The sequence below is a fragment of the Stenella coeruleoalba genome (genome assembly GCF_951394435.1).
Source record: "Stenella coeruleoalba genome assembly, chromosome: 9".
NCBI lineage: Eukaryota > Metazoa > Chordata > Mammalia > Artiodactyla > Delphinidae > Stenella > Stenella coeruleoalba.
This window is the reverse complement of record NC_137155.1, coordinates 13,994,749-14,019,048: the sequence shown is the minus strand read 5'-3', so window position 1 is coordinate 14,019,048 and position 24,300 is coordinate 13,994,749. Positions and strand designations below refer to the sequence as shown.

Genomic DNA, 24,300 nt, shown 5'->3' with positions numbered 1-24,300 from the left:
TCCTTTGTCCAAGAAAAGATACTTACTTGCAGATTGTAGTCTTGCAGAATTTTAACCAAGGAGTCTCTCAAATTAGGAATCTCCATTCCTTCCTTAATACGGTGAATCAGTAGAATTGGGTCAACATGCGTGCCGATGTTGTTTAACAAGCCGGTGATAAAGGCTACAAGACACCGTGCAAAACAACATATAAGCAGTGTAGCTAATGCAATTTTAGGTCGAAAGTAACTCAGAGCAAAAGTTATTTCCTTTAAGTGTTAAAAAGCATTTGAATTGTTAAATCCTCCTAGGAACTAATCTTCCTTTACCTTCCTCGAAGGAGAAGCTAAATGAGAAGGGATTAAAAAAAAAAAATGAGATGGAGAACAAATGATTACTTCAGAACACAGTTTGTAGTGTCAAAGGCGGGCAACTAGTATTTGAGAATTTACTATGGCTCAGCTGTCATATACTTTTCTCCTATTCTGCCATGGTAGGAATGCTATTTGTTCCCATTTTCCAGAAAAGGAAAATGGGGTGATTAATGAATTCATCCAGGGTCACACAGCTAGCGATTTTTGAACCCAAGTTCAAACCCAGGGCAGGCCCAGGTTCACAGTGTGTTTCGTTACCCCAACTTTGCCTCCTTTAAGATCCTTAGCCCACCACTCTATGATGCTAAACTAGATTCTTCAAGCTATCTGTGCATGTAGCTACCTTAATCTGAAATGGACTTGAATAACACCCTCCTCTTGAATCTCTTATTAAAAAACAATCGTAACAGCGGTTTCTAGACCTTGAATATCTTGAAACAGATAAGCCTTCCGACCAAAAAATAAAAAAAAGGGAAGGGGAAAGATTTTAAACCACGACTGCTAGTTTCTGAATCATATCTATATCTTTAAAAGAGGACTTGCGTTACTGTTAGGTGACTGCCTTTGTTTCCTTCCGAAATGGGAGACCCAAGGCAGATGGTCAAGGAGAGGCAGCAGATATACACTCCTGGTGCTGCACTGATAAAACAGGGCAGGAAAGAGAGGCTCAACGCTACAGTAGCTATGGTCAATGTCCAGTAATGGTTATGGGTTTCCATGAAGAGACTCGATAAGAGCTAGACTATACACTTTCAAAATAAATGCCCTCTGTGTACAAACAAAACCAAAATCTTCTATTCCATTTGGGTGCAGCAGGTAGAAATATGCTTCAACCAAGTGTTCTTTATCAAGTTCAGCTAATATGAAGTGATGAGGCTCCAGGCTTCCCTGCACAGGAAGAGTACTGGAAATCACTACTATGTACCTGGCCTATTTTTATTATAGATACTTCACCATATTTGTAACTCAGTGCATCTTGAGATGATTCCTACTCTAGACACAGCTGGCTAAACGGAGAGAAAGAGGTTGTGATTGCAGATGGCTTTTCTGCTTACGTGGTTTGTCGATGGAGTATAAAATCAGATCTTCCCAGAGTTCCCCGTCATCCTGTTCCTTGGCAAAGTCAATCGCTTTATCAACGTCATGTAATTCCTCCATGATCATCTTAAGGGCACTTCGGCTGTTACCCATTCGGCCTAGCAAAATGTGAGAAAACACTTAGGATAATGTAATAAAACATTTTAAGGGAAATCACATATCTCTTCATTTGTTTACATAGTTTGATAGCTATGACAAAAAACATATTTCCTTATGTGACATCTGTAACTCAGTAAAATCAGTATTTCCTACTCACTGGGTGTTTACTTTGTCCTGAGTACTCATTTAAGTGCTTCACGTGAATTATTTCATGTAATCATCACTATAATCTTATGAGGTATGTTCTACTAAATATTTTTGTTTTATAAAAGAGGACATAGAAATGTTAGTGCCTTGCCAAGGTCATACAGCTACTAAATGGCAGATCTGGAATCTGAATCAAGGTCTGTCAGATTCTGACTTCCTTCTTAAGATAATTGGAAAAAAAACCCAAAAACTTCTCAACCCATCTACAATTTATTGTGATTTATATTGTAAGGTGTGAACTGATACAGTTTTGGTCACTTATTACACAATTCTAATTGTTATCTCAGTAGCATTTATTAAATGATGCTACCTTCTCTATTGAGCTGTGAAGTCTCCTCTACTAAATATTCAATTTCTTATACGAATCAGGCTCTAACCTCTGTGTTACTTTGGTCTAAAACCTATGTCCATTCTTACACACTTTACATCACGTTGTCACCCCATTCCTTAGTTTATGGGGACCAAAATGAATAAAAGCTACTTACTCAGAAGATAAACTGTCTCTTCTACAAAGTTTCTCTGTTGACAGATCTCAAGAGCCTTCAAATAAAGCAGGGGAAAAAGGTTATTATGGGTTTTACCAGCCAAGAACAAATATCTATGGAGTCACTTAAACATACAAGTTTGAAAGAATTTTTTTCATTGCCTCCCTTTAAAAACAAAACAAAGCAGAAACAAAACACAAACCTCTTAAGTTTTGCTTGTGGCTGTCCTGCTTTACCTCTCAGAGAGGTACTGGACCCTACACAATTTAACTGATAACATGTTTGAGGCAGAACATTCCAGAGCAAAGGCAGAAAGCAAGATGCTAAGAAAGGCTCTTTCCCACCAAGCTTTCTCTTTATGCTACGTCAGGTTTCTTCATGGCACTGCCCCCCACCTGATTCACAGGCACTGGTCTAAGCCCTGTTTCCCTCCACTGAATTGTGCCCTCCAGGAAGGCACTACTGTTCACGGCTGCAAGTTCCCAGTATGGAGCACACCATAGCTCAGCACACATCTGCTGCATAAAGAATTAAACACTGGGAATATTTCTATTGCCGGCTCACAAGATCTAAGAGAACTCTGCTCTGTCAAAAGTGAGAGGAAAATTGGAAAAATAGGTGCCCCCCAATGTTCACAGCAGCACTACTTACAATAGCCAAGGCATGAAAGCAACCTAAATGTCCACTGACAGATGAATGGATAAAGAAGATGTGGTACATATACACAAAGGAACATTACGCGGCCATAAAAAAGAATGAAATAATACCATTTGCAGAAACAAGGATGAACTGAGACGGGGAGGGATATTTAGGGAGTTTGGGATTGACATGTACACACTCCTATATCTAAAATGGGTAACCAACGAGGACATACTGTATAGCACAGGGAACTCTCCTCAGTATTCTGTAACAACCTAATTGGCAAAAGAATTTGAAAAAGAATAGATACATGTTTATGTATAACTGAATCCCTTTGCTGTACACCTGAAACTAACACAACATTGTTTATCAACTGTACTCCAATATAAAAAGTTAAAAAAAAACACATCTGACAATCAAGAAGTGTCAAAAAGATGAAGAAATGAGGGATGGGACTTCCCTGGTGGCACAGTGGTTAAGAATCCATCTGCCAATGCAGGGGACATGGGTTCGAGCCCTGGCCCAGGAAGATCCCACATGCCACGGAGCAACTAAGCCTGTGCGCCACAACTACTGAGCCCATGAACCACAACTACTGAAGCCTGCGTGCCTAGAGCCTGTGCTGTGCAATGAGAAGGCACCGCGATGAGAAGCCCGCGCGCAGCAACAAAGACCCAACGCAGCCATAAATAAATAAATTTTAAAAATAAAAAAAGAAAAGAGGGATTACACAGATGACAACATCTCCTTAAGTGTAAGAAAGAAGACACACTGGGCATTCATAAAGAATTCAATCCTGAGTGAACTAGCACACGTTCACTCTGCACTCTGTGCTGGGTACTAGGGGGCCAGGAGGGATGCAGACGCACAGATGACAGTAATAAAAACCCTGCTGCTGCTGCTGCTGCCATGTAAGAGAAGAGGCAGCAGCATGAGTCCACCCAAGGGAGCGCACGTCCAGGGAGGGTCACACAGACGTAGCACAGAGTCCCACGATTGGGGGAACGTGAATAGAGGGCCACGTGCACAGATACGGGACGTGGGCTCTGGTTGTGGCCTCTTGTGAAAAGCTTCACAGAAGGGGTGCCCCCTGAACTGGGTGCAGTGTGATGAGAGCGTCCAGCAGGAAACTTCAGTTCACACGCCTCCCATGTAACCTGCACACTGTGTTGCTCTGCTCCAGCTGGAAGCCAAGAATGTTTCCGGTGGCTTATGAGGCATCTGCGATCTGGCCCTGCCTTTCCCAGCAGCTCCATCACAGACCCTGCTCATCTGCCTGCTGTGGTTCCTCGGCCTGGAACACCACCTCCATGCCCCCGCTCCACCCCTGGCAGGTCCTTCAGCAAATACTCACTGGACCTTACACGGGGTCAGATCCCAGGTACTCACCCTCCTTGCATCCTGCACACTTCACCACACTTAATCACAGGTGCATTGAACGCCCCCAATTGTTCATCTGACTTCCCTCGGCTGGAACCATGTGCATTCTAAACCGTGTGCTTTGCACACCGCCTGGCTCACAGTCAGTGGGCAAGAAATATGTTTTAAATAGATGAGCAGGCAGAAAAGGTTTCAGAGGAAGATGACTGGGTTGCATAGAGTCGTCAGTGAAAAACAACTAACTAAGGCTGTTCTTGGAAAATAACAGCAGGAGCTAGATTTGACATCGTGATTTTTGATTTAAAAGATTTACGCAAAATATATCTTTAAATATGTGTCTCTGGTTGGAGATTAACAACTAAAAGGGAGGGGAAAGAAGAGCAGATCATAGAGATCAATGGAGGGGGAAAAAACCCAAACTAAACATAAAAAAAAGTTTTTTAATAACACCTTACTTTAGAATTGGAATGAAACTAAGATATGTTCTAAAGTACACAGTCATTTAAATGAGCAGGCCTGAAGGTCACAGTGAGGAGGAGACACCACTAATTTGATTACTTGCACAATTCCTTTAAAAATTACGTGGCAGACAAAACAGAAATATAGGTCAATGGAACCGGGTAGAAAGTACAGAGATAAACCCACGCACCTATGGTCACCTAATCTATGACAAAAGAGGCAAGAATATACAATGGAGAAAAGACAGTCTCTTCATTAAGTGGTGCTGGGAAAACTGGACAGCTACATGTAAAAGAATGAAATTAGAACACTCCCTAACACCATACAAAAAAATAAACTCCAAATGGATTAGAGACCTAAATGTAAGGCCAGACACTATAAAACTCTTAGAGGAAAACATAGGCAGAACATTCCATGACATAAATCACAGCAAGATCTTTTTTTGATCCACCTCCTAGAGTAATGGAAATTAAAACAAAAATAAACAAATGTAACCTAATTAAACTTAAAAGCTTTTGCACAGCAAAGGACACCATAAACAAGATGGAAAGACAACCCTTAGAAAGGGAGAAAATATTTCCAAATGAAGCAACTGACAAGGGATTAATCTCCAAAATATATAAACAGCTCATGCAGCTCAATATCAAAAAAGCAAATAACCCCATCCAAAAATGGGAAAATCTAAATAGACATTTCTCCAAAGAAGACATACAGTTGGCCAAAATGCAGAAGAAAAGTTGCTCAACATCACTTATTATTAGAGAAATGCAAATCAAAACTACAATGAAGTATCACCCCACACCAGTCTCCAGAATAGCCACCACCAAAAAATCTAGAAACAAATGCTGGAGAGGGTGTGGAGAAAAGGGAACCCTCCTATGCTGTTGGTGGGAATGTAAATGGATACAGCCACTATGGAGAACAGTATGGAGGTTCCTTAAAAAACTAAACATAGAACTACCATATGACACAGCAATCCCACTACTGGGTATATACCTGGAGAAAACCATAATTCAAAAAAGATACATGCACCCCAGTGTTCACTGCAGCACTATTTACAATAGCCAGGTCATGGAAGCAGCCTAAATGTCCATCAAGCAGGGGAATGGATAAAGAAGATGTGGTACATGTATACAATGGAATATTACTCAGCCACGAAAAGGAACAAAATAGTGCCATTTGCAGAGATGTGGATAGACCTAGAGACTGTCATACAGAGTGAAGTAAGTCAGAAGGAGAAAAACAAATGTATAATATCACTTATACATGGAATCTAGAAAAATGGTACAGATGAACTTACTTGCAAAGCAGAAATAGAGACACAGATGTAGAGAACAAACTTAAGGATACCAAGGGGAGAAGGGTGGGGTGGGGTGAATTGGGAGATTGGGATTGACATATACACTACTATGTATAAAATAGATAACTAATGAGAACCTACTGTATAGCACAGGGAACTCTACTCAGTACTCTGTGGTGACCTAAATGGGAAGGAAATCTAAAAAAAGGGGATATATGTATACGTATAACTGATTCACTTTGCTGTATAGCAGAAACTAACACAACATTGTAAAGCAACTATACTCCAATAAAAATTAATTTTAAAAAATTACGTGGTAGAGATGGCTAGATGTTCCCCCAATATCCATTGCCCATTTCTTCTATGGTAATAAGATTTTAGGTGGGTGTGTGACTGCCCAGAATTAAAACAAAACCTTCAGGCCTCCCCAGTGGTAGGAGAGCTATGTGACTAGTGTCCACCATGGAGATGAACCAGAAACGTGGGACGGCGGCTTCTGGGAGTGTGAACCCCTGCTCTCATTTTTAATCCTTTCATCCAAACTGCTGCTGGAAACATGGATGATACTATCTTACATCATGAGGTCAAGGTCATACAAGGTGGGGGAAACAAGAAAAGAGCCCGGGTCTCTGACCCCGTGGCTGCTACCACCACCAGGATCACTCCAGTAAGACTTGCACGTGATAGAGAACTAAACTGCTCCTCTGTTTAAACCATTATTATTTTGGTATTTTTATCACTTTGTAGATGAAGCAAATCCTAACTCATAATTAGAAAATCCTTACTCGTTTAGATTTAAAACACAGTTTACGAATCTCTATACGGTCATACCCATAAGTCATCATCATAAAGGATGGAACCTTCTTACCAATTCTTAACTCTTCTGGAATCATACTAGAGCAAAGACAGGATACACACGTGAGAAGTTAAATAGTAATGGGAAAAGCAAAACTGTAAGTCAGAGGGTCTGGGACTATTCCAAGAAAAAACTATTGAGAAACCAACTGATTTGCGCTAGCTGCTGAAGATACAGATGGACGAACAGTGTATGGCCTGGTGCGACTGTGTCATTCACAGACAGACAGCGAATGGTAGTGTAACAGGGAAGAACAAATCTGACTCCATATTGGATGTTTCTTGTATTTTAACCGTTGTATTCCATTGCCTTTGCTACCAGTTAAGAATGTTGCCTAGAGCCTTAAAATACACAGGATAGCCCATTTCCAAGACCCTGACCTTTAAGGGTGTAACACTTTTCCATTCATATAGAGAGAAAAAGTTGCAGAACACAGAGTAACATCTGTCTTGCTGAAGGTTTACAGGAACATCCTGACCTGACCTACGTGGACAGCTGCAAGAACAAAGGATTCCTACACCAAGAAGTCTGCAGCAACCAACCCCGCCTCTCCCTCACCTTGCCTTTCAAAATGCTTTGCAGAAACCCTTTGGGGAGTTCGGGTTTTTGGGGGGCACAGACCACCCGTCTCTTTGCATGGCCCTGCAATAAAACTTTCTCTGCCTCAAACGCCGATGTTTTGGTTTGGCCTCACTGTGTGTCGGGCACAGAAACTCGTGTTCGGTAACAGTAATAAAATTGGATAGGTATTATAGAATGTTTAGAGAAAGATATGTGAATAAAGATGAGTATGATGCTTAAAGTGGTGTATTACTAAAAGGTATCCATAAGTCAATTGGGTACCTGGAAATTCACCGACACTTTAAAGGTACCACTCAGGAGTTGCAAACAGAGGCACCCTCCTATTCTTGAACACAAGAGGATGCTTGAAAACATGAGGGTCTCAAACCACAAAGAGAGTCTGTGGCCTGAAGGTTCACCTGAGCTGTCCCAGATAGTAGGCACTTGCTATAGGTGGCTCTTTAAACTTCCATTCCTCGCTATCCGTATTTCAATTACTCCCATGTGGCTAGTGGCTACCTTGTTAGAGTAGACTGTAGCCCATTTTCATCACTTCTGGACTGTCAGAAATGACCATTCATGTGGGAAGAAATGTCTGAAGGCTGATCTGGAGTCAAGAGTGGTCTGGAAGGCAGGCAGATGTGTAACACCAAGCTCAGAGGTAATCTGGGTCTCTGCAATTTGAACTTCACAGATTTATAAATGTTTTATGACGAGTTCCTAACAGTATTTTGAATAACCCTTTTCTCATATATGAGAAAGTAGAGACTCTAGAAATCTCTGGACTTTCGAGTAAAGTATAGAAAAAAATTTCTGGCACACAGAATTTTTCTATTACTGACACAAGTAAAGCATAAAAGCATGTTTTCTTATTTTAGATTCTTGAATGTTCCTGAGCCATAGAGCGCCCTCTAGAGGAAAAGAGTAGGGAAACAAAGATTTTTAAAGCCAACAGGAGACACACACACACACAAGCTCAGAAAAGGAGAATAGAAAACAAAAAAGTGACACGACAATAATAACAGAAATTGAGTAAAAAATGATGCAAAAATAATATTTTAATTTTCCTCCTCCTGATTTAATGTAAAGGTAAGTAACAGAGTTAGAAATTTGGGGTTAACGAACAGAAACCTTATCAACTATATAGACTGTATGATGATTTCTACCTAGCCTTAGACCCTGTCATCTTTTATCCAGTCTTATTTTTAAATTTCTTTAAGGAAAATTTATAAACTGCATCTCCCACTTTATGCCTCCAAATTCATAAATACTGCCACCTTGTGAATGCCATTAGATATGAGAGCGATCATAGATTGAGGTATTAATAATAAAGCTGATACTCCGCTTTTGACTATTCTAGGCATAAGCAAATCAGGTTTGCAAACGAAAACTAGTGCCTGATGACCATACCTGGAAATTACAGAAGAAAGAGCAGTTTAAAAACCGATGTCTTTCATGATTATTGCAGTACTAAGGAATATCTTTGTTACTGTTGTAATTTTAATTAACTGTTTAAACCTGAAAAATGTTTTCTCATCCTGGAGGAAAGAATACGGGACCTGAAGTTGAGACCCAGGTTCCAAGTCTTGGCCTTTTGACTTAGTAGCTCTAGACTTTGGGTTGTTTCTTTCAACTTCTGAAGACTCAGCTTGTCATGTATAAAATGACTTTATCCACTGACCTGCACTTTTGTAGAGATTAAATAAAAACAAGGAACGTGAAAGCACAGCACACACGATGAAGTACAACAAAAACTGTTTCGGGATACTATTTTTTTTTTTTTTTTTTTTTTGCAGTACACGGGCCTCTCACTGTTGTGGCCTCTCCCGTTGCGGAGCACAGGCTCCAGACGCGCAGGCTCAGCGGCCACGGCTCACGGGCCCAGCCACTCCGCGGCATGTGGGATCTTCCCGGACCGGGGCACGAACCCGCATCCCCTGCATCGGCAGGCGGACTCTCAACCACTGCGCCACCAGGGAAGCCCAGGGATACTATTTTTTTTAAAAAGCCTGTGTTTAGTGTCTTTTCAAATTGTTGTAGATGTTATAAATTCCTACCCACCCTGTATCTCCTTTAGAATGAACAGTTTCATAAAAACTGATGATTCATTTTGGAATGTAAGAGTTGTGGTGATTTTAAATCCTGAACTCTGGTCTTTGGTAACTACATTCCTAAAGGGCTTCTAATGTGATGCAAAGTCTCTACAAACTTTCCAGCCAAATGCTATTAACTGAGGCATTTCAATCAAGTCAAAATAAGTTTGACCTGGATTCTTGAAGATGTCACCCCTTCGCGCAGCGATTACCCAATCCCAGCAAAGGCAGACAACCAGAAATGAGGGAGACAGAGCTGTATTCTGTTGGAAGTGAATTATCTACAGCAGTGACTCCACAGGCTCTGAATGCCGTGAAACCTTAAACACTTCCCATGTAAAATAAAAACAAACACCAAAATACAACCTCAACGTCTTTTGGACTAAACAATCTATAAACTCTTCTGAAGTAGAGATGTCTTGGGGGTGGGTGGAAGGGGGGATTAAATTTTTTAAGTTCTTAACTTTATATTCAGTAGAAACGGAGACCAAATTTTCTGAGTCTCTCTTTAGACAAAACAGGTGAATCTGTACCCCATGACCTTCATTTTACCGTCAGCATGTTTAGGATGCTTTTTTCTTTTTTTTTTTTGTAAGTATTTTATTGAAGTATAGTTGATTTACAATGTTGTGTTAATTTCTGGTGTACAGCAAAATCAGTCAGTTATATATACATTCCTTTTCATATTCTTTTCCATTATGGTTTATCACAGGATATTGAATATAGTTCCCTGTTGCTATACAATAGGACCTTGTTGTTTATCCGTTCTATATGTAATAGTTTGCCTCTGCTAATCCCAAATTCCCAATTCATCCCTCACTCGCCCACCCCTCTTGGCAACCACAAGACTGTTCTCTTTGTCTTTGAGTCTGTTTCGTAGATAAATTCATTTGTGTCATATTTTAGTAGGATGCTTTTAATGGAGGGAAAATCTACTTTGCTTTTTATGAATTGGTAGCTTTTTTTCATGTTACAAGTAAACGTAAAAGGAATTTGTTTCTAAGATGATTACGTGTGCACAGAGTTCTTGTTTCTAGGGAGAAAGGAATGAGATTCTTAATGAGTTAAAGTCAAGAAAATCTGCTTTAAGACGGCTTGGGGTACCTGAGCAAGGATAGTGGTATATTTTTGCAAATATACAGATTTCCCACAGTGGAGTCTGGTGCAAAGATAATCTCTTATAAAGATGACTCACTGACCTTTAACATGGAAGTTAAAAATGTGGATTATTGACTTGATTATAATGACATGTTTCCACCACTACCATCTCGAATCCATTTTGTTCAAAATTCTCTTTCACTGGAAAACATGAGATAACTTAAAAAAGAACTCTTTAAAACATACTTGTTTTCAGATGCTTGTGTTGAGTTCTCTTACATGCAACTGGTTCTTCTCAGCAGATCAGAGAGAAAAACTCAAAAAGGTCTACACAATGCTCCAAGTGAGTTCTCTGTATTAGAAGTACCATGTGTGGGGTGGAGATTTTCTGATGCTCCCTTTGCGGGCAGAGCAGTGTGACTTCTGTTGAACACTACCGGACTGGAAAACTGCAAACCACATGGGTTGAAAGTGTGTTCCAGACACGAACGTTATGGAATCTCTGTGGGCCCTCTGCACCTGTGTTCAGTGAATGGGAAGAAGGAAGCCTGGGTGGGTGCTGATCACACTTGCGTGCGGGGCTCTGGCTGAGGAGTCTGCGGGCTACAGCCACGTCCTCCTGGAAACAAACGATGTTTCCTCCAAAAGTGAGACAAAAACAAACGGGCACTCAAAGAGTAAGATTCTCCCTCTTTTTCTAGATGATAGATTCTAAAGTGAGAAAAGAGAGGAACGTTTGCTTTTCTAAGATGATGTGTTTCCAAATTTATTCTTGAGAAAAAGCCTTAGGGCCCGAACATAAAATGTTAATGTCTTTCATAAACTAATATGCAGGCAAGATTTTTTTTTTGTAATTGCAGATTTTGAAAATGCATTGAGCTGAAACTGGCTCATAGTAAATTCAGTACATTTGAAGTTAATCATCGTGGGCTGAGGAAGCAACTAGAAAAGTTGCTTTATCAGTCACCTTCTTAGTACGTATCTCTTATGGGTCAAATAAGTATGTTTTGTTGATACACACAGGTGACTATGAAAAGTACTTGCTCTCTGGCCATCTGAATTTAGTAAGACACTTGTAGGTGGTAGTGAGTATTCCAGATGGTTTGAAGAACCATGGGAAACAAAACTGATGGTCTTCTACCAGCCAGTTTCTAGTACACACATCATAAGTATTATAGTTTATTTTGAAACAGCAGGCTCATAACACCTACTAGTTCATATTCAGCCCTAACTAGAACCTCGTGTGTATCAATTTATCCATTCACTAACTCGGTCAGGATGCAAAAAACATTTAGTGTCTAATGAGTGCCAGCTACTGAGTTTATCAAAATGAGTGAGACAAACTCCTTGTCCTTGAAGAATTTATAGGATGGTGGGAGAGACTAGTAATTATATCTATTGAAACTATAATGGAATGTAGTGGGAGAGAGAAATACAAAAATATATAAGGTGGGTATTTAAAGCAGAGGGGGTGTAGGACTGACGTTACCAACTTTGAGTCCCAGCTGGGGCAGTTGCCTCCGGCTTGGGGCGGTCCGTGTCCCCGTCCCAGGCTGACTCTGAGGTCCCACCCTGATGCTGGTAAACTGCCTCAGACTCCCGACAGTGTTTTATGGTTGACTGAGTCCTAGACCCTGGATTAAACCTTTCTTCCAATTAAACCTGGCACAGAAATACTTGAGCTTCTCACCAAAATCGAATCCAACAGGACCTCCTGTTGTCATCAGAATACCCAGCAAAACCTACTGCTTTGAGAGCAAGGCTTCCCCTGGAATGGGGATGGTTAAGCAGAGACAGGAAGACTGAGAAAACCCAGAGCTTTTACCGACAGTGATGACTCTGTCACCTCGAAGTGTTTGAGCAGGGGCGTCTGTGACTTACCTTTTCAAGGGGACAATGGATACTGTCTCGGAGAAATGGAAGCAAGTTGGGTCGGTCGAATTCAGCGTAAAGGCTGATCTGCTTCTCGTGGTAGCGCTGCCCCTTATGATGGTCTCTTTTGAAAAGCTTATGCAGATACTAAAAAGAACAAAGGAATAAACCAGGAATATTAACATAAGAAAAGCAATACCTGTTTAACACTGCTATTTTCAGTTCCAAACAGCTTCCACGGAGAGGCTGGCAGAAAAGCAGTTTTCAGGGAAAATCTCTAGGTGAAGGGAAAGTGGAAAGGAGAACACCTTGGGGAGAGCAAGGATATGCTGACATTCTCTCCAGAATGGCCCCGAGTGACCTGGCTCTGCTACTGACCATGTGACCTTGGGCAGGTCACTAACCTCTGTGACTTAGTTTCTCCATCTGCAAAAATCTCTGTGGGTGGTTGTGAGAGCTGAATGAGTTACCATTTGTAAATCACTCAGAACCATGCCTGGCACGTACTCGGCACCACAGAACTGTTAGTGACAGGAGTGGTTAATACCATCACAATCATCTACTTCGCCTCAGAAACGAAATGCTTGATCAGTGGTGTTCCTGGATCATAAAAATTCTCATCCTTTATGTAAAAGGGGGTAGTCATGAGACAAGAGCATGTTCTTAAAAACTCAAGCAGGAAGCGCTAAATTAATTCTCATACGTTCTGCATCTTCTCTCCTTAAGTCTTACTGAGATCTGTGTTTGCAATGAAATGCTGCCTCTCCTGGTGACCTCAAAAAGTAAAAAAATTGAGAAGAGTACAGGTGTCCTGAACCCATTTTCAAAGCTGATTCCTTTCCCTGACCGTCTGAAAAAGTTAATGGATCTCCAAGGGAGTAAGTGACTGACTTTCTACTTGGAGGCAAGTCTATCAATATATTGTGTGGAAGCCAGAAATCGACATTCAATGTCTAGTTCATGTTAAACGCACACAAACACCCCAGAACCCACCTGAGGCGGGGGGGACTTCATCACACCAAGTGCGTTCGCCCCTTGAGTGGGCTGGTTCTTCAGAAACACAGAGCGTCAGCCGGCCCTGAAGGTGTGACTGGGAATGAAGTCACTGGAGTTTGACATTCGCTGTTGCACGTGGTCACTAAAGAAGCCTAACCAGGACACAAGCACACTGAGAAATCCTTCCTCGGGTTACCTGCTCCCCTTGCCCTCAGGCAAGAAGGTGGGGGGAGTTCTCTGTCACACCTTCAGGGTAGATTTATAGAGACATTACCTTGCCTGACAGGGAAGATGGGCCACTTCAGTGTGAGCTCCACCACCATTCCACCACTGCCCTAATGACACTGTCATTAGATACCTCCTGCCTGTAATCCTGTCTCATGGCTCAAGGAAGCCAGAAATCACTGCTTCGTAAACAAATCCCACGGTGGCCAGCACAGAGGTACCTTGCTTGGGTCAGCAGGTAATCGGGACATTTCCAGTCATGAACAAAAGGGCAAAAGCATCTGTACAACCTCTGAGCAAAAAACAACAAAACAAAAGAAGACCCCAAAGTACCTCACATTCCTATCTTGGAGTCTTCAAAGGCGTCAATGCATAAAACGGACTAGAATAAAACGCTCTGTTTCCTAACCCCCGTCCTGGGGTGCAAAGAGGTGGGCAAAGATACAAGAGTCCTCATCTTATTTGATGTCCACAGTCCTCCTGGAACAATCCCTATTTTCACTTAAGACTTCTCTTGTATAATTTTGAAAGGACGTGGAAAACACCTAGTCTTGCTTTACGCCCGTGACGACAGCAATGCAGAGAATCCAAGTAACTCCCAACCCCCGCAAAGGAAATCTAGAATCAGGGGACTGTTGGCACCAGCACAAGACCACACAAGAGAAGCGGGCGCAAGGAATGTCAGGGTGAGACCCAAAAAAACAAGGCTCTGTTCTGTGATCGCTCTGTGGTCCTGAACACGGAATGGCTGTGTGGTGTTTCCTAGGCAGGAGAACTTGATATCCACAGAGCACAGGTCAGGGCACTGGCTTTGCTGTAATTTATGCCATAGTTATAATAAATGTTAACTACAGAAGTGAACTGTACACTGCCCGTCACTCTGGTAAACAAGGAATGTTGCCCGCCATCAAGCCCTCAGACACTGCAGCTCCTTGCCAACCCCTAGCCCCCAGTGCGCCCTGAGGGGAATTCAGGATGGAGAAAAACACTAATGGCCCGAGATAGTTAAGCTGCATGTACAAAGAATAATTTCAATGAGCCCAGACTCTCCCATCTTCCCATACAGAGAAAGGCACTAAAATCATTAACTTGAGATGTCTGTTTTTGTGTGTGTGTGATTAGCAGTAATCTTTTGATGTCTGACACCATGTTGTTGTTTTTTCCTTCAGCAAAAACTCCTATATATCCTGGTTCCCCCTACCTCTCTGGAACAGTCCCTCAGAGCTATCTGAGAGGCTGCTTTCCCAGGCTATAGTTCTCAGTAATGTGCTCAAATAAAACATAATTCTCAACTTTCAGGTTGCGTTTTCCAGTCAACGGAAGGTGCTTACTCCCAGGCATAGTTTGATAACACAAAAATGTGATAACGTTTTTCTTTTAATCACAATTCGATTGTGAGCCAGTTAAAGTACCTGAGCTATTATTAATTCCTCATCTGGATTCAGAGCAGATGCTGCATTATAATAATTACAGAATGTTGTTTGCGGTCAAACCTCCCATCTGAATATGAACCGGAAGTGTTCACTCCAGTATTCTCAAACCAATACTGTAAGGTGATTTGCCTTCCTGTTCAATCAAAGGGCAAAAGAAGAGGACTGTCATGCTTACCACGTGCTGCAACTCTGGTCTGTCTTCTAATTCTTCCACTACCTTTTTAATCTACAGAAAAAAAAATTTTTTTTAATGTAGAGTTTAGGAGGACACAAACATAGCTGCAAAATTATCTGATAAACATCTCTCTTCTTTATGGCGACAGCGGTCCCAGACACTCATCTGTTTGAACACATGTAAAAACAAAAGGCACTCACTGAAATTTTATCTTCATTGTCCAAAAGCATGTCAACAGCTTTCTGCAATATGAAAAAATAACCAGTCATTGAAATTTGCCATAGAAAAAAGAGAACACAGAATACAATGTATTGGATAAGGTATCACCATTAAAGGCAGAGGGCTTATTTTACACAGATAAGAAGGTTCTTAGCTTTACAATCGTCCTTCAGGGAGATATTTCTAAATGCATTTTAAAATGTGTTTTAATCTGAGGTCTCTGTGCTTTGCATAGACTTAAAATAGTGCCTTGCTACGACTCCCTAATACAAAACATCTGTAGAGTTTGCAGTACCACAAAAATGAGCTTTGCTTCTGGCCACCTGAATATTGACTGAGTCCCTCTACAGATTCCACAGATACAAGAAGCTGGTCTTATGTGGAGAAGAGAAGAGTCAGGAAAAAAAAAAAAAGAAGAAAAAGAAAAGATAGCTGAAGCTTCATAACGATATAAAGCTTATGGATTTTTAGAATTGACTTTAGCCACCGTTAACATTCATGAAACACAAGTTGGTGCCTGTAGCAAGAGGTAGTGGGAAGACAGCCCACCAGACTGAGCCTCATACAGAATACCTGGGTCTTGTCCTCGACTCTGCTATTACATTGCCTACCTGTCCGCTGCGAACATTTTTTGCTCTCTGAAATATTAGGACATTGGAAGAGATTATCCTTAAGTTATTTTCTAATTAGAAAGTTCTCTGATTCCTTAACTTGGGTCCATGCTCTTGAATAGCAATTATTTTGAGCTCATTCAACTTTTGTCTATAGCTTCACAGGCAAAACTAGGCTCTTGGGACACACGGGAGTGGGGTCGGCGTAAGGGGAGACTGGATATGGGGAAAATGTAATTAATTTCTATATAAGCTTCTCATCCTCTTAATCATCTTCTGCCAGAAAAGCAGAACCTCTGTCCCCTGAACTTCCTGGGAACTGCACTAATTATTTTTAGATCTGTACTGCCTAGGGACTTGACTCCTTCAGTATGAAAAAGGGGCTAAAAGCATCTTTCAGAAAAAAGTAGCTTTAGCTCCTAAGTTTAAGCGTGTGAAGACGAATATATAGCACGTAATAGATATATAACACATAATACCACTAAATACAGTAAAATAAAATTTTTAAAAATTCAAGTGACCCTTTTAGAGCCTTAAGGGTTCTACTCTTTAACTAAAATTTCGATATTTTGGAATAAGAACCACTGTGTTGTATGAATCTCTCTCTTTCCATCATGAGCACTTGCATTAACTTTTCTTTGTTTAAAACACACAGTCTGTATCACTTTACAAGAGCCCCTGTGAGCTGTGGAGGTAGGGTGCCCTCCTGAGACAAGCACTGCACTCTTCAAATCTGTCCTGTAATAAAGTGATGCATCCCACAGGTATCAGTCTGAGCATCATCTGAGACCAGTGGAAACTCCACATGCTAAAGCCGTGAACACCAAGGAATAAAACTGCAACAAATGGATCAAAATACTTTATGTAAAAGTTGAATTCTGGGACGTACAATTAATAGGGTTGAATGAACTAGAGCATATGGCTAGATTCTCTGTTTCTATGAGTTATATGAATGGTTTTACCAAAATAAAATTATTTCATACACACACACACAACTTCCAAAGTTCCACGTCAAATTATGATTGCTTTTACAGAAGAACCACATCAAGTAAAGGATTCCTGAATGCCGACTACTAGAGTAACATCCAGGGAGGGTCAGAAGGCTCTGAACGTGACCAGCATGCAGCCAAGTTATGTGACTTCTCAACTCCTCCAGCAGGTGGACAAATGTCTAACTATTAAAACCTTGGGACAGCACAAATAATTTACCAGTAGGAAAATAAGAAACACATTATACCTCATTCACTTTGCTGTACACCTGAAACTAACACACATTGTAAATCAACTATACTCCAATGAAAATTTTAAAAGAATCAAAATTAAAAAAAAAAGAAACACGTTACCTCGGAATCAAAATCCATTAATAAAACAATTTTATCCTTGATAGAACTGAAAAGGTTATGCTTGTGGATCAACTGGAAGACATCCTTATGTCTTAACGTTAAGTATATTTCCAGAGCATTGCCATAGTTTTTGTCATAGGTGTACCTGGTGAGACAAAAGTTTTTACATTAATGTTCACCAACACATCTAATAAGACACACAGATACACACATGTAAATCGTGTTGTAAATTAATGAAAACTGAAAAACTTCTTTAGAGAGAAAAGCTAACTTTATTTAGAAAAGTTTTCCTTGGGATTTAACTGTATGTGACCAATAAGTACTTCTTTGTCAGAACCTTGCTTCCCATCTCACCAAAAATTTAGAATATTTACAATATTCAACTAATAAAATTTTTCTTAAAAAAGTAAACTCTCAAAAATTTTTAGAGAAATCCATATAGCAAAGAAATTACGATCCCACATGAAGGAAATTCTTATGCTAGTAACAGAAAAATCAGTTAAAATTCTTACAAGCAGTGTTCAGCTGACAAAGGGGTGATATTCCAAAAGCTTCTCCGTAAGGAGGTTGTATAAAATTTAAATGTGTTTTTCTGTTGAAACAGTGTTTTTCACATTGCTTAATTCCCTAAGCCAGCTCCTAACTGCCAACAGAACCTAAACTGCACTGGGAATCCATTCTTAGCACTACAGAATTATTAGTATTACTAGTACCATGTTAGTACTACAGAATCCAAGGAAAACTAGAACAGTTTCCAGAAGAAACTCCTTAGTGTTCCAACTCAGAAGGCCACACACGTGTCCCCTTCTGTGCAAAGTCTTAAGCAGCCCTGAAATTCTAGGCCATTTTGGTGTACCTTTCTTGGTCTTGGGCAAAAGATGTAAGAGGATGCTGCAGCGGGTTGTCTGAGGCGGTGGGGGGGGGGGTGTTGAGGGGCTGAAGCGGGATGGTCTCTCTGAGATTAACTGCAGTGTGCTGCTTGTTTCACTAAACCAAAGTTCCTAGAGGGCACGGGTGTATCTTATCTACCACTGCGTCACAGGCATATGGCAAAAGCCCGGTCACCGAAAGCACCCAATGAATATGAAAAGCATTAACCAGGCTTCCGTTTTCTAAGCCCTAATTCAGTGCCAGGCACTGCACTTAGCTCTTGATGATGAAACTTCATTAAAACCATCCCTTGGGGCTTCCCTGGTGGCGCAGTGGTTGAGAGTCCGCCTGCTGACGCAGGGGACGCGGGTTCGTGCCCCAGTCCGGGAAGATCCCACATGCCGTGGAGTGGCTGGGCCCGTGAGCCATGGCCACTGAGCCTGTGCATCCGGAGCCTGTGCTCCGCAACGGGAGAGGCCACAACAGTGAGAGGCCCGCATACCGCAAAAAAACAAACAAACAAAAAAAAACCCATCCCTTGCACCACTGGTGTAGTGGTATCATGCAAGATTCTCATGGACACCATCCCATAAGGAATTGTCACCTGTGATCTTATAGGTAAAGAGTCTGTGGTTTGAGAAATTTACTGACTTGCAGATCCAAGAATGACAGAATCCAGCGCCTCACTGGGAAACTGATTTGCTTGCGGAGCCTAAGACCTGGCACCGTTCCCTACCTGAACCACTGCCTCTACCAAGTGATTCTGGTTAGGGTTCCTCTCCTCTGGGAAGCAGATGACATTACAATTGTAAGTTTCACACAATTTCCTTACCTTATGTTCCCGTTGTTGACCGGAGGCTTACGAAAGATTTTTACTAAGAGTGAATATAGGAAAATAGTATAGATCTGCATCCTCCCAATTCAGTTTGACAGATCTAAAATAGGAAAGACTTTTCATGTAGATTGATTTGGAAAAAAGCAGCGCTAAAATATACTCACAATTCTGCCAGGGTTTTAAGTAAGGTTCTGTTCTGACTGTCTTTCTTCAGATGATCCCGAACTGCTTGAACTATTACTGAATTGTTGTACAGATCTCCCGGCCATTCTCGGATCAGTGTGGCAAAACCCTAACCAAGGGGGAGAACAGAGGAAGAACGCTCTTTCAACAGAAAAACAATCCAAAGAGTTCATACAATTCCTAAAACTATTCATGGAGAACAGATAAGATCACATTAGGGTTAAAACATTGGTCCATAAACATATCATCAGTTTTCACGGGTGGTGAGGGAGGCACACAATGTCCGCATACGCATCCCCATTCGCCATCCCTTCTCTTGTGATTGGATGAAATGCACAAGGAAGCAAGGCCCCCAGGTTCTTCCATCAAGTGCCACTGCAGAGGCAGAATTTAGGTCTGACTTGTTCTCTCCTCATTCTGGACTAGCGGTAACACTTGGAGAACATCTTTAGCATCTTACAGATACTGTCCAAGTCAGCTGCACAGCCAGTACTGAGCACACAGTGGCTTTGCCTCCACAGTGGAATCACCCGGCATCCCACCTTCAACAAGTTATCATCTCTATCTTCCTTCCACTCGTGCCTCAAAACCTAGTTTTGTTTGGGGATTTAGGACACTGGTTCAAGTCTGTCCCCTGCTCTTACCCTGACTCTCTCTCGATCTCAAATTTTGTGGTTCTGATAGAAAACTCCAGACCCCCTGATTGGATCTTGTTTCCCTCCAGGGCTGATTCTTGGCCAGTGTTCTGGGCAGCCGTGCCGTCCTGATTCTCAACTTTAGCCCCTGTGACTCAAAGTATTGGGGAGCTATTTACTTACTGTTCCTTGACAACTTTTAGGAAAACAAAACAAAACAAAACTGTAGATGTTTTCAAAGGTAGCAAATAGAAGTAAAAATCTTCACATTATTGAAAAAAATCATATTATTTATATTAAATAACAAATGCTTTAATGAACTACTTTGAATTGGTTTAAATGATATTTAGAAATGAAAATTGTGTGGTGGAATTTGCTTCTATAAACTACCAGGATTTGCTAAGAAGAAAATCACAAAAATAATCAGGACTATAGTTGTTTTCTGCCAAAGAAACTCCTAGCAAGGATGGCAAAAGACCAGAAGAGGCTGCACATTTTCCATTCAAACTGCAACCTTCCTTCATATGAACATGATTGCAGTTTGACTTGAGAGATTTGGGGAGGAGAGTCACGAAGTAAAGAGGATACATTTCATAAAACTACTAAACCAGAACACTGAAATGTTCTCTGAATCAAAATATGTTGGATCAAGTTTCTGTTTTCTTAAGACTCTACAATTTATAAGATAAAAGTCCTGAAAAGATTTCCACCCCAATACTGGCAGCTCTCAGTAGACCTGAAACCAGTGGTAATACTGTTCAGGAAAAGAAGAAAGCCTGGCTCCTTCTCCCCTTTTCCATGATTCAGGCAACGGCCTTGCAGTACTGCCAACTTCTAATACAAAATAAGACAAAATGACAGGTCATGTTGTGCGATAAAAACCTGAGGACTCCAACGTAAACTGAAATAAACATTGATCACATTTCACGTTAGGCTTTTCTCTGCTTAACTGGTTTTGTGTACCTCTGAATAAATGTGCTAAAAAATACTGATGAAATCACCCCTGGGGCCTTTATCATTAATTAGAGGACAGAGTAATCAGGGAGCTATTACGATCCAGTGGCAAAATCAGAGAACCCCCTGGTGCCCATCATATCGGGTTGGTCAGAAAGTTCATTCGGGTCTTTCTGTAAGATTAAAGACTATTCATTAAATGAAATGCCATAGAAACTGTCCCATTTTTAACATGCTTATACATTTGTCATTAATATTATGAAGCAAAACTTCACTATTTAAAATAATTCTGCTAGGCTGTAAATTAAAAGGCAAAGCTGTATGCATTTCAGTAGAAACCCCGTACAAAGAAGTTATGAAGAACCAGCACCTCCAAGAAAATACTGTTCATATATTTTTATTTTTAATCTGACGTTTAGTGCTATATTTAGCAGCACAAAATTTTCATCCACATTATATGTGATCAAAAATGTTGCTACAGCACACTGCTATCTGATTAATTATGTGACAATTCAAAATTAAACATGAAACGGAGAATGATGGAAGCTAAAATGCGAATTATTTATAAGAGCTTATGACAAACCAAATTATTTATAAACTTCTTAATAGTACTGACCAGGCAGACACCCTAAAATATTCAGGAAAAAACATCTACAAGCTTTGAGTCATGCTTATTTCTTTCAGTCTCAGTCAAAAGTTTTCCAGATATGAATTAACAAGACACCTTTAACGATACAGGATTTAAAACAGTTTCTTGAAAAAATGAGGGTTGAATCATGAATTGTAACAGAGTCATACAAATAATAAAATTGCTTTTTTATGGTTAAATTACATTACTTTAAAAACAGGACAAGTATACTAAGCTTCGGTATTTCAAAATAAAGCTCATACTCTTTCCATCGTTTTCACAGAACACTCATAATTTTCTTTCTTTTGGGAAGATGTACAAAGATGGAAAATTTATGACAGCCACTCTGTGTACTCAGAACATACTGGAGAGAAAGAGAAGTCCATTGTAAGTCTTCACAGAAGAAACCTTTTCCAATAACTAAGGCCAATAATGGCCTCTCATTAGATCTCTTAAAACACCTTGCTCTGCCTGTCTTACTTATTTTCTAGTTGCTTAAAGCTTATTCACACAGTCTCCCCAGTCAGTCTGTAAGCCCACTGAAGCCTGGGGCTGTGTTTTTATTTCTCTTGGATCCAAATAAGTACTCAGCCCAATTGTTGACCATGGTAGGTTCTAAATAAAGATGTGCTGAATTGGACTGAATAGGAAATGAATAGAAACCAAGCTCCGAGACTTTGGCAGTTGGCACCTAGCACAAATGGCAGAAACTATTACCATAGACTCTTCCGTACAGACCTGGAAAGGAGCAGACCCATGCTGGTAGGGAAGACTGGATTATGGTAACAGAGCACATGGTGATAAGAGAGCATGAAGAGATGCTGCCTTCATTAGTTTGTACAGTTATTAAAGAAATACGTTGTTCAAGTTTAATTCATCCGAAAGCACGTAGTCCCTTCCTATGATGAGAATACAGGCTTGGAACAGTAAAGGAACTACATAGGTCACACAGGCAACAGGATGCTTGAATCTGACGTATCCAGGAACACGTGGCCGACAATAACTGACCAAGTGTGCGAGTTATCAGGATAAAAGTGCACCATCTTAAAGGTCCCTTTAGATCTTAAGCTCTAAAAACCATCTCAGAGTTAAAATATAGTGTTTGCATTATTACTCCTCCTTAAATTGAATCGGTTATTTGTTAAAAAAGTATCTCAGTAGGCATTCAAAACACAGGAGTTCTTTTTCTCATTCCCTCTCTGATGGTCTCTTTCTATCTATTAACCTTTCTTTTTGGTGGTTTTTTTTTTTTTAAGGCTGCACCGTGTAGCAGGCAGGATCTTAGTTCTCCGACCAGGGATCAAACCCAGGCCCTCTGCAGTGGAAGTGCGGAGTCCTAACCACTGGACTGCTAGGGAATTTCCATTCTATCTATTAACCTTTCCGCAAGCCACTCCGCATTCTTGTGGGAAGGAGAAAAGCTGTAAATAAAGTCTTCCTTATTTTCAAAACATAACATCAGAACGTACAAAGGCAGTGACAACCTGTAACATACAGTGAGGTACCAAAAATGAAAGCTGATCACTGGGTTAGGTCCCCGAACTTTATAAGGAGCCCAAGATGCTGCCACTTTTATGAAAGACTTTGAAGTTTGGGCAGAAACTGGAGAACAGCAGTCAGTGGTCCGATATCTCCTGATGGATGGATCGTCTCAGCACCAGCTCTGATAAAGAGCTTACCAGCCTTGTCTAGAACCTGCCCACGAGAAATACCATCTTTTCCTCTAGTCAGAAGTGGGTGAACGCTGAGTCTTCCCACCACGTTTCGTGGCTAGCTTTATTAGAGCACCCAGCATGTAACGTAATAATTTATCTGTTTATATCTGGGGTCCTCAAACTCAGTCCTGTTGACACTTGAGGACAGATAATTCTGTCATAGCGGGGCTATCCTGTGTGCTGTAGGATGTCTCGCAGCATCCTTGCTGGCCACCACCCACTAAATGCCCGTAGTGCCAATTCCCCAGTTGTGACAATTACAAATGTCTCCAGACATTGCCAGATGTCCCCCGGGGGGCGGGGGTGGGGGTGGGGGAATCCACCTCTGTTGAGAACTGCTGGCTTATAGGCTTGGGTGTGACTCAGGCTAGAGCTATTGCTAAACGCGCATCATTTCATTCATATCTGCATGCTTAGCGCCCAGCACATTCCTGGAATACAGGAGGCACACGGAACAGAGACTTTCTGAATAAATGCATTTTAAAGGGACAAACTTAAAAAATTATCATCCGTTTTGGGTGCATGCAAACACCAAATTTAAAGTCCAACCCAGGCCTACCTATTACGGATGGCCTTAGGCAAGTTATTTAATTTTTAGTTCCTCTGTAAAATTGGATATCACTATGTATAGTGTTGCTGGGAGTATAATATCGCAACATGCATGTAAAAGCGCAGCGTGTACAGTAGATAAGCAGTTTAAGTACCACCTTTCTCCTTAAACAATAAGCAAAACAGATCATTTCCAATCCCCTTCCCCCTACTGCGTCCCAATTTCTCTGCAATCCTCCTTTGGCGAACTTAGTTCTGAGACTCAAGTTTTAGAAAGTTCTGAATTCTTTAAGGGTAGTAGAAGCATCATTAGCAGATGCTATTCTATTTATGAATTCCCCCAAATGGCACTTGGTCCTTTCCCTTTAGCTCTATCGAGGAGGTAGCTTTATGGAAATATTCAAAATGTCCATGGATTCGACATTTTCT

At 40.9% G+C, this 24,300-nt stretch overlaps 2 protein-coding genes across 6 annotated transcripts in view; one reads left to right on the top strand and one right to left on the bottom strand.

Annotated features, from left to right (window-relative positions):
• Window positions 1-8,669, top strand: part of LOC307191431 (uncharacterized protein) — a 172,408-nt gene extending 163,739 nt beyond the window's left edge. The window contains exon 5 of one of the 2 annotated variants that reach the window (XR_013829760.1): window positions 7,290-8,669. The gene's annotated coding sequence lies outside the window, so the exon portion shown is untranslated. Of the gene's footprint in view, window positions 1-1,298; window positions 1,425-7,289 lie in introns of those variants that run through there. The other variant, XR_013829761.1, reaches the window with a different exon arrangement.
• The window catches only part of VPS41 (VPS41 subunit of HOPS complex), a 190,201-nt gene that overhangs the window by 12,152 nt on the left and 153,749 nt on the right, over window positions 1-24,300 (bottom strand). For all 4 annotated transcript variants that reach the window (XR_013829759.1, XM_079931512.1, XM_079931514.1 and 1 more), the window contains 8 exons: window positions 19,372-19,499; window positions 17,503-17,647; window positions 15,530-15,571; window positions 15,330-15,380; window positions 12,510-12,647; window positions 2,243-2,297; window positions 1,409-1,549; window positions 27-163 (listed from right to left, as the gene is read on the bottom strand). Coding sequence is in view for 3 of the 4 variants with exons in the window: in XM_079931512.1 (XP_079787638.1) it covers window positions 27-163; window positions 1,409-1,549; window positions 2,243-2,297; window positions 12,510-12,647; window positions 15,330-15,380; window positions 15,530-15,571; window positions 17,503-17,647; window positions 19,372-19,499 (837 nt within the window). In the remaining variant the exon portion in view is untranslated. The remainder of the gene's footprint in view (window positions 1-26; window positions 164-1,408; window positions 1,550-2,242; window positions 2,298-12,509; window positions 12,648-15,329; window positions 15,381-15,529; window positions 15,572-17,502; window positions 17,648-19,371; window positions 19,500-24,300) is intronic.